This window comes from Spea bombifrons, chromosome 5 (assembly GCF_027358695.1).
Source record: "Spea bombifrons isolate aSpeBom1 chromosome 5, aSpeBom1.2.pri, whole genome shotgun sequence".
NCBI lineage: Eukaryota > Metazoa > Chordata > Amphibia > Anura > Pelobatidae > Spea > Spea bombifrons.
This window is the reverse complement of record NC_071091.1, coordinates 11,594,410-11,605,760: the sequence shown is the minus strand read 5'-3', so window position 1 is coordinate 11,605,760 and position 11,351 is coordinate 11,594,410. Positions and strand designations below refer to the sequence as shown.

Genomic DNA, 11,351 nt, shown 5'->3' with positions numbered 1-11,351 from the left:
TTATAAAATGCTCCTGACAATTCACGTGGCAGTTATGGCTGGGAGAGCAAGCATTGGGCATTAAGGTAACGTAACAAACCGAACCTGAACCAGAACTGGCTCAAAGTGTGTCTTTGGCCAGATTGCTCAATTCTGCAAGCAACATAAGCTGAAACCACTTCTGATCTCATCTTCATGACTTACAGATCACTACGAAATGTTGTCAACGCTGTTTTCCTGCCCCATGTCACCTGTTCTACATGGCGCACAATATCACTGTTATGATGAAAAGGTCTACAGCTCTCTAGAAGTTGTGAATGAGATGCAGATCCATTGAAACAATGAAGATCACTTTCACTATGAACGGGCAGAAATGTAGACATATCAGAATGAATGAATCTGGAACTTATATTTTCTTTAAAAAACAAAAAAGCATGACTCACCACCGATCAAACATAACACAAAGATATTTTTTGTTTTTAACACATTTTTTTTTCAATATTGATACATTGTAAAGAACACAATGCGTCCATTTTCATTATAAACAAAATTGACCATTTGCTTTTATAGCACAGGTAGTTTTTACTTTAACCCGACTAAAGGAAGTCCAAGATTAAATACAGGAAGACAAAGCATTATGGTATTCATAATTTAAGGCATTCATATTTGATATCATGCCCACGTTGTAGCTTATTTCTTTAATGCAAGGCACGTATGGTAAAAGCAAGGCAAACATTTTTTTTATTAATTAAAAGCTGAATATTTATGCCAAGTAGCATAAAATAAGTTAGTATTTTGGTTAAAAGTTTAAGACATTAAATGTTTTATGTCCTGTGGAAACTGATGAAAAAGGAAAATGTATTTTATACATATGGGTCCGAATCTCAGCAATGGCTGTTTAACAACCAAAATGAAAAACAGGTTATGTGCAGAGCATGTATCTCGTTCACTGTCGATAAGTCCGAGGCTGGTCAGAATGTCCAGTTATTAAAACTGCTGGAGAATCGGAACTTTGACAGTCTTCACTTCTGATATATGCGAAGATTTCTGAATGATGCAACTTGTTGTGCCATGAAGTTTATCTTTGCCCTGCGCAAGGTTCGTTAAGGCCATGGCTGCGTTGATTTCCCTCCAGTACGTTTCATCTTTGCTGGCTCCTTTTTTATTAACTGCACTAGATTAAATGAAAGAGACACATTAGTCAAATATTCTTTTACCTTAAAGGACTAGATTATCTAAAGATGGTTTAGAGCTGGATTTCAGCCAATGTCAGAGAAGCACAGCTGAGGATCCTGGGAATTGTAGTTCTACAACAGCTTTGGGGGCTTGTCTTGGTTTTAAAACAAAATTACCTTATTACATTTGTGAATATTGATATCTGATAATGTTTAGCAAAACATTTTCTACCTATGAAGTCGTCAAGCAATAAAACATCACATTTATTATTTAAGACCTTCTTCATCGTATGTACCAGGAAATAATATATATATATATATATATATATATATATATATATTGTTTTATAAAGCAGTAAAAAAGAATTTACTCACCTTTGGCATTTATTTGGTCCAGACTCTGAAGTATCTAAAATAAAGCAAATGGGATATTAATTAAAATGCATTTGAAACTGAAATATATCACATTTCCTTAATATAACAATTGAGTCAAAACCATTGTTCAAAAATTATCTATACCTCTATTTGTGATTAAACTGGATCAGATAAATATGAATAATCAGAAAAAAAGTATAGAATTTATGCTTATTCTAGATTCTCTACATAGAACTGAAATTGTTTACATAAATGTTATAAGTATTAAAAGAGAATATCAAATGCCCTGGATCCACCATCGCTCCTGGTAAGGGGCAGGGACAGGGACTATGTCCTTTCCTGAATGGATACTTTTTATCCAGTCTGCCCACTTTCAGTCATTTATTTTCCCTTTTTTTCTCATGCCCGTCTATGTTCTCCTTGTGCCTTTTCCTTTTTTTTTTTTTGAGAAACGAGGACCATGAGCAGTGATCTTGAGAAATGTGTTGGAACATTAAACTGACCTAGACTGGGACTTTAACCGTCAGCCTGGGGTGACATGTTTTAATAAATACTACTACTAAAAAACATATTTTTTTTCTTTCCTATTGATTCATCTCTATATTTTGCAATACATGTGACAGAAGAAGCCAGAATAATAATCACACAGTATGTTTTAATATAATTTTTACAAAAGCATATTATATATATATATATATATATATCTATATACAGTATAAATTTGATATATATATATATATATATATATATATATATAACTAAAACATAAAGAAATTAAATCAAGGATTGAGTCAGTTAATTAGTTATAAACACTGATTAATACTGGAGCAATTCCCATGCTATTGATTTATATTATTGAAATTTGATATGAATTAATGTAGAAAGACTATTTTTTTATAAAGGCTATGCCTTTTTATTGATCCATGTAAAATAATTAAGCTAATAATTTATGATTGTTCCATTTCACCTTAAAACTTAAAAAAAAATTCAACTGTAAAAACACAAGTGGCCTAGAGAGCTTTTGTACTTTTTTCAATGGTGTAATATCTGAATTATGTTACTTGTTTATTTTGATACACAAAAGGATTATTAGAGTAAAAAATTGTGCAAGACCATTGGTTACACAGATATGATGTCACATTTGGACGTCATGTCAAGAAGCTCAGATCTTTGTGACATATTATTAATTTGACCCAGGCGCAGTGTGATTGTTAGGACTGTCCTTAAAATCATTGGCAGTCATACATCCAGTCTATTAGTTCACAGTAGGAGTAGTCCACAGCAGGTATAGTGTCAGAATTGCCTCATAATTAATTATTTATGACCTCACTTTCTAAAGAATTCTCCTCTGTTTTATCCTTGGTGATGAATTTTGAAGCTTCACTATCCAAATCAGAGACTCAAGGAGAACCATATCATATTCCAATATATTATTTGTTGACTTACTTAGTGGCATTTACTGTTTAATATTGAGTCATTACTTTACTGAGAGGGTGGTAAATAATCAGAACTGCCTCCCAGCAGACGTGGTAGAGGCCAATACAGTCAGAGAATTTACACATGCAAGGTATAGACATATGGCTCCGGAATCTATGTCAAGTCCAAGGGCTGATAAAGGTCTGAGCTTTTACATCAGGAAAATGGGCAGACTAGATGGGCAGAATGGGTCCCATTCTCCATCAAATTCTATGTTTCTATCATATTCCGCAGTGCAGTACACTATAACAATATTATGGCCACAAATTTGATTGATAGCCAATAGTCTATAGCATGGAAATTATTTTGGCCGTCTCCGACCTGTCTAAGTCAATGTATATGGAGTGGTAATATATATATAATATATATAATATATATATAATAAGAGCACAGAACATTCTTTAATGGTAACATATGCAGACCTGAAAGCAAATTTCTGTAGCGCGGCAGGGACTGGCCAGAGGCGCAGAACAGCCTGACGGCTTCTTGCCTGCATCGTTCACTTAGTTCATGGTTGCTGCAAAGCAGCGAAAACACAACTTAAAGAACAGAAAATTGATAAAATATGCCCTGAACAACCTCACCAAAACACAACAGTAACTAAAGTTTGTCTGCAACACTTGTTAAAAAAAGAAAGAACTCTCCCCTTCATTGAAACCAGACTGTGGAGAAATGACGCCGTTTCCAAGGTCAGCGGGTGCTGGCGAGGCTAAAAAAACATCACAGTCCAACTTGCTTATACCGAGACGTGTTTACATAGACATAACTCGACAAAATCTGCATCTAATTATACCGCGCAATCATCTGTGCGCGAGCTGCTAACGACTCAGACCCTGACAGGTATAGGGTCCAAAATAAGCCCCCCATGTAGGAGGGACAGTACCACTTTGGGACCCATATCCCTCTGTCAAAGTCACGAGTTTGTCTTTCTTTGGCCAATGAAGTATAGTATAACTTAGCTTGGACTGTCCTCAGATGCCTTTATATGCCCACCAAATAAATAATCTATATAAATTAACTAAAAGATAGAAAAATAAAATCAAGGATTATACATTTAAAAATGTAAATGTATAAATATATTACATTTTAAAGCATAAAAATAGCACATGAAAAAACTAAAAACCTTCATTTAAACTACTATTTAAAAACTCCTATTTATTTTTAGTTATGAGTGCTCCGGTTCCCTAAACAGTTCTAGTATATTACATGTTCCAAGTCTGCAGAAATTATATGAAATTTAAGCCATTTCAAAGCATAACCGTTTCTGCTAATTTTATTTTTTTTCATTATACAGAATAATTCACATACATCACTCACAAAAACTCAACCAGACATTCAAGTTATATAATTAGTTATTTTAAGGAATTTCTTACAATTTTATGACTTTGCCCTTTGGTAAAGTCAGAGAACACATTTTAAATAAATTAGTCTATGAATGGAAATCAGCGTGGTAGGTCATGACCCTGAAATTGTAATTCTCCAGAAATCAAAACTATTAAAGTACGGTTGCCAGGGATGTTTTTTTTTGGAAACCAAAGATGATCCGTGCAGTTTGCACTTTTCTCCCGATGAAACCGTTAAAAGATTAAATATATTTTGGTTTGAACCTAACATTGTAAATATGAGATGACCATTTAAATATATTAGTAATTTAAATATAGCTGCCACTTTTAACTTTTATTTTTTGAAAGAATACTGTATTACCTTACGCCTCCCGTGACCCGTGTTTCCCAGCGGTGACCTAGAGAAGCGGCGCTTCACCCAGAGTCTCCGGGCGAAACCCAGGTATGATGGGCAGATACATAATGATGTCACTCTCTGACCAAATCACGAAATCTAGAATTTAATTTTTCTTACAGGTAATGAATTTATTATTTAAGGGTGATATTAAATAGAATAAACCAGAACTTGTAAGAAAATCCAACCCCCCCCCCCAAAAAACAAATACAAGGTGTGCTAAATATAATAATACATAAAAAATATATATGCTCCAGTTAATACCATACAACACCAAACAACTTAAAAAAAAAGAATTCGGTAATATAAGTGAATTTCAAGGCATGAAGCTGAAGATTTATAGCCCATCTTTGTGAATAATTTTTATTTTCGCATTCTCTTTTATCACTTAATTTTTAAGGTGTTTGGTGTTATATATATATTTTATATATGTGTTATTATATGTAGCGCTTGTTTTTTTTACTTTTTTAAATTTGTGTAATTTCTAAAAATATCTAAATATATCTAAACACATTAATATTCCTTTAAGGTCTATAGAACACTGTGATACACCCATATCTATCAAATTTTTTTTAGAGAAGATGGACTATTATGCCTCTTTAATAAGTATGATTTGGGAGTTATTCATCAAAAGTGAGGGTACATTTTTTTTTTCTTTGAATAAAAAAAAAACACAAAATGTCAACATCTCAGTGGTACTGATGCCATGCATCAAGATATGTAACCACATTCAATATATTAGGTTTCCTACTGAGACAAAAACTGTATTCAGCAGCAATGCCAGGCCATAGTCGTAGAGAATTATGATTTTTATTATACTTTTTAATAAATGATTCCAAAGTAATAAAATATTTAATTCTAAAAGCGTGCTTCATATTTAAACATGGGGAAAACAAGGTGCTTGGCAGTCACTAGGCGTGAGGGCGTTCCAGAAGCGTGGAGTCTCAGAGGTACTGATTAGATATAGCACTGGATCCAGAACGTGACATACCAATAGTAGGAATTAAACAACAGTCTTTGTCCTTGCCGTGAAAAGGTTTGCAACGTGTAATTGCTGCTTTAGAAGAAGTAAAATAAAAAAAATCCCAAAGACAGAAAAAAACTAAGCCGTTAGAAAATCCAGAACCGCATTGGAGAAAAGATGAAATATTTGGAGAAGGATTATAAAGTAGAAAATTCTTTTTTTTTGACAATATCTACATGGATCATGAAATTTTATTGAAGTATCTGTGAGATCAATAGAAAAGACTACACATTTTGGTGAAGTTCCTGGGAATCACATTCACGTGTATGCCAATGTATGCAAAATCAGCCAAGGAAGAAACACTGGTACCGAACTCCATGAGACAATCTTATCATCCATCATGTGCTTATAAATATGACGTATTTATACATCATTAAGAAGGATTTTGCTATCATTTACTAATAATATGCAATATTGTTATCAGAATTGTGTGTAGCCCACTTAAAAGCCAATGTTATAGACTGCAATTAGTTAAACATAGCTGCTCATTGCCACGTCACAATAAATGAAAAGCGTTACAATAAGGTCTGGCTTTTCATTGTTTCAACATGTAGCAGCCATATAAATAGTGATAAAGATATTATTTGGACATTGGAACCCGACATTTGTGCACGAGAACACATTATGACTTTTATGTTAATCAGTCGGACAGCATCAACAAATAACATGGTCCCACCGAAAGAACTTCAGGCAATACAGCATCTGTAAGGGCAAATTCGATCCAGGACAGGAGACTTCAAAACAAAACCACATGCCAGAGTTCTTGAGCAAGCTACTCAAGTATTCTCCTGCCAAGCAGATAAGATAAAATGTTGGAAAATATCTTCCTCAGCATGAAGATGGAATTGTGACTGTCATCCAAAGGAGACAGGGTGTTCTGATGTTGCAGAGAACAAAGAAACCCCACAGTGACTGAAAAAAAGAATGTTACTAAAACCAAAAACTAGTAACATGTCTCTAATACAGATGGTATCAGGATGACGTAGCAAATACACATAGGACCAAAAGTACACACTGTGTTCGTCTTTATAAGAGACAGTTAACTAGTGTTACCATAGGTGAGATACTCCATGATTTTCACCATATTATGAGACCCCCACCAATATTTACGCCATAATGGGGTGAAAACCAACCAGTAGCAGTTTTCCCTATTTGCAAGGACAATCTCTCTTTGGCATTCAAAGCTCTCTATCAATGAGTGCAATGAACTCATTCTATGGGTTTTACATATTTTTCTTTTATGCAGTCAGATGTTGGGCATTCTGAAAACATGTCGGGGTCCATTCACTAAAGAAGGAGTTTGCAGCAAACTTAAAATCTCAACCACCTTATTATCCATTATTTTGGGCAACCTCCAGTGAGCTTTTCCTGCTGGAAGGGCTAATCTGGCGCTGTATACTGCAATGCTAAGTAATTCAGGAGAGTTTTTAGAAATCATCTGCATTACCAGGGCCGGCCCGACAATGGAGCCGAGTGGGGCAACTGCTCCAGGCGGCACTTTTGAAGGGGCGGCACTTTGCCTTTTTTTAAAGCGGAAGAGAGAGAGAGGGGCGCCGAGTGTTTTTCGCTTACCAAGTTGTCAGTACCCGCTTGACGCCCCTCTCTCCTCTGCGAGCCTTCTAGCTCGGTCTCGGTGCCGGCTTGTAATGCTGAGCGCCGGAAGATGGTGTCATTTCCAGCGCTCAGCATTACAAGCCGAGCAGGGAGACTCGCCGCAGGACTGCTGAAAGGTAAGTACAAAGGGAGGGGATAGGGTAGATAATAGGGAGGGAGAGGAAGGGGAGATAATGGGGGGACGGCAGGGTAGATAATGGGGGGGTATTTGAATCTTTGCCCCAGGCAGGCGGCATTTTGCCTTGGGCTGGCCCTGTGCATTACCTACATATACTATGCAGAGCCAACTCAGACCTTATTGCTGGAGATGCCCACCAGAGCTTGCCCTTGGAAATTATATAGGGATCAATCCAAACTCTCTCTTTAGAAAATAAATGCCTTTAAGTACCCTATATCCATAAATTTGTGCCAAGGTTAGCTAAATATGTACAAATAAATATTAAAAGTTTAATATGTAATAACAATATTAGAAAGCCATACCTTTCGTAGTAAATTCATTAAAGTGTTCAAGTGCCCAAGATCAGGACTAAGAAACCTCACGGGGAAAGTAAACAGTAGTATGGTAAGGCCATCCATAATAAACCTCCACCCTTTCCCACACCTGGTGAATCGAAGCTCTTATGTGACAAGCAATCCAAGGATTAATTCGTATGAAATGCAGCCCATCCAAATTCCCAATAAAAACATCAATTGCACATTTTTTTTTATTTTTTTTAAATCTCTCTGGCACTATATTGTTTCTTAACACTGTAATTGCTTTGTTCAAGCAGGAGTAATTTGCCCCTTTAGATTAATAAAAACAGGCAATAAATCAGCAATCTCAATTTTCCAGTAGAAGCTTTCTCACTGTCTGAAAAAGCTGGCAGCGTCTCCTCTTGCATAGTCGGCCATGTGCATTTCAAGATGGCTATATATAGCAGTGGAAGTGAAGATAAATTCCACAGACCAACCCAAAGACTTCTTTTTTGGAATTCTTCAGGGAGACCAAAGGAAAAAATTTGTACTACATCACAATTATTCCCTTTTGAAGAATGGTGCGAAACTCGCCAGATAATCCCACATCCATTAGACTTGTTCTAATGTATTTCCTTTTAATGACCATGGCAGTCATAGCAAAGGCTTAATTTATTTTCCCTGTTACATTAGAACCAAGAACAGGTGGATGCCTTTATACTGAATAATTACAAAGAAGCCAAATATGTTTCATTGTCATAAAATCTATTGTGTCCAAGGTCATTTCCAAATACTGCAGTTTAACTGAATATGTGTTATGTATGTGTGACTCAAAAGAACGGGTATGGCCAAGAGGATAATTTCCAATTCGTTACATACCAGTATGGATAAATATATAACTAAAGTAAAATGTACAGCGTGCCAAGTTAGTAACATAAAAAGCTGCAGCAATCCCCCAGTGTCTCCAACTATAGTAGAGAGGTAAGTATAAAACCACACAGAAAATAAAAATATATAGAAAAACAACTTATCTTTCGAATTCCAGACGGAACACTGGTGTACAGATTGCTTGAAATATGTAAAATTGACACAAAAATAATAAAATATAGTGTAACATGTTACAACACCAAATAAAACTGTGGGGTTCTTTAAAATTCAAAGGCCCTCCTTTAAACAGCACAAGTTGAGGGTATACACACTGAAAAAGCCAGTGAAATAAGAGTGAAACTGGACTAGGTGATCATTGTGGATGTTTAGATTTTTATAATAAAAAATATCAATTATTTACTTACATCGCTGTTCTCTGATTCTGCCTGAGATACGTTTGGGAACAGATGTGACCCAGTGCGGATCTACTCATGTGACCCATGACCCAGATGTGACCCAGCTGCCGTATCTAGAGCCTCTAGGGCAAATCTGGCATAATGGCATAGATCCCATCTTTCTGCTGTCTCGCTCGGCTCATCATAACTCACTGTGCTTACTGGTAACACACATTTCATATGGAATCACACATGTCAATGAAAGGCAGAGACAGCAACAAATATGTAAAACTACACTTTGTTAAAGATTTATAATATGTCTAATTTATGGGGCATACTTAAATTCTAATATGTTTTTTTTTTCATGGAACTTTGCTCACTGTACATATTGAAACTCAAATTTAATAACAGTTTAAATTACAAGTCAGGGAAATGGATCAAAAATCCAAGTATCAAACTGTACTAAGAGGCTCCCACGTTTTAACGTTTAAATCTAACTTTTTAAAATTATTTGTTAAAATAAATATAAAACATTACCGGTTGTCTTATGCTGCAGAATACTTTTTGGGACTGCACCATTGAGCCCAGTCACCATTTGTTAATATATCCTTAACTGAGTTCAGACCCTTCACAAAACCACTAAAAGAGTGGTCAGTAGTTCTTTTTTAATTTTTCTTGGGCAATTTCTCAAAATCCCCCAGAGGGGAAAGGGTTTTCAGCATGATTGGGGCTATATTTCTTTATTTTGTTGGGAGCCGTGTATTCTGCGGCATTACACAGCATAATTAAATGATTATTAAATGTTATCTTGTTGTCAGGTGCAGGAGTCCATTATTACAACTTTAATTATCATATAATTTGCACCAACTCCATGATGCTGAGTAGATCTAGTATATATAGTCTATTTCTCATACATTATATTTTGCTTCCCGGACATATCTCAATTTCATATTTATTTAATATCCATCACTGGCAATGATAAATCCATTAAACTACAGGAAAAGTGTTTAATTCTTGTCATTCATGATTTCCATAAAGAGCCTGAATGAAAGCCACCCTAATTCTCTATTATCATTTTGGCAGGCAAACGTAAAGCGGTAACACAAAACCAGTACAATCACAGAAGCACAATGTAAGTGTTAGAGACAGCAGCCTATCCCCCTAACGATACCCTTGGATCATGGACAAGAATGTTCAACGGATCTCAAGCCAAGACGTTTAGGTGAGGAACTGGAGAGAAGAGGAAGAGATCATGAATGAAAGCACAACCCACCTAATAGACTTTTTAAAACTGAACTTAATATGGCAACTTTGTGGCAAAGTGATTGGAACAGCGTGACTGATTATTACCTATGTTTGGTTGTATTATGGTAAAAAATGAATAAAAAAAAATCTTATAAAAATGTAATTTGATAATAAACTGCAAATCTTTCTCCAGAGCTATAGACAGGCGAGGTACCGGATTCATCACAAAAGCTCAAGCAGTTGTGGTAACTTAGACCCAAAGAATTATTAAGAGTAATAGGTAATGTTTGGACCAGAGGAAGATAGATCACTTCCGGAAAGGCCATTCATTGCTATGCTACTTTTTCCACAGATCTCATCCTCCTTGTGGAAATAATGCCTTACCTTTAAACCACAAATGTCCAAAACAATCATATTTATTGGCAAATAAGCTAAAGTTGGTCTTATTAAACAAAGTTAATTACTCTACACCACTCTCTTACCGAATGGAAGTCACATGCCTCTTTACTTGTATCCCATGATAATAATGTCACACTTTAGCAAACAGAGTTTAAAATATAGAAAGCTCACAATTCTTTCGTATTTTAAGATACTCGAACGGATCCATATTATATTTCATGTACATAAACCATAGCTCGTACTTCAGCATTCCTTACAACTACAGGTTAAAACATGGATATTATTCTCCAAAGTAACTAAATGCTATTTTTTTTTTTTTGCAACTTGTTACAAATAAAAGACATAAACGTTGAGCTTTTAAAAAGAAAATACCCTTAGTTACATAAAAAAATATTTACTCTAAACAATCGAACCTTTGTCTTTTCTAACATTTTTTTTTAAACCAGCTAAAAATGGTTACGCAGCGGTAGTGTTATGTGTGTCTGGACTGGATGCACAGGCCTTCCATTGCTGGACATTATTCAAAATGAGAACGCATGGACAGACTTATTTTTATAGCTTTCCAGAGTTCAGTCCATGTCCCGGGTGCCTTGTTAAATGAGAATAACTTTA

The 11,351-nt window shown here is 35.4% G+C and overlaps 1 protein-coding gene across 2 annotated transcripts in view; it reads right to left on the bottom strand.

Moving 5' to 3' along the window:
• Window positions 1–428: 428 nt before the first annotated feature.
• The window catches only part of MKX (mohawk homeobox), a 51,087-nt gene continuing 40,164 nt past the window's right edge, over window positions 429–11,351 (bottom strand). The window contains exons 6-7 of one of the 2 annotated variants that reach the window (XM_053468029.1): window positions 1,530–1,563; window positions 429–1,153 (exon numbers count right to left, since the gene is read on the bottom strand). In XM_053468029.1, coding sequence (XP_053324004.1) covers window positions 967–1,153; window positions 1,530–1,563 — 221 coding nt within the window. In that variant the 3' untranslated portion in view covers window positions 429–966. The remainder of the gene's footprint in view (window positions 1,154–1,529; window positions 1,564–11,351) is intronic. The other variant, XM_053468030.1, reaches the window with a different exon arrangement.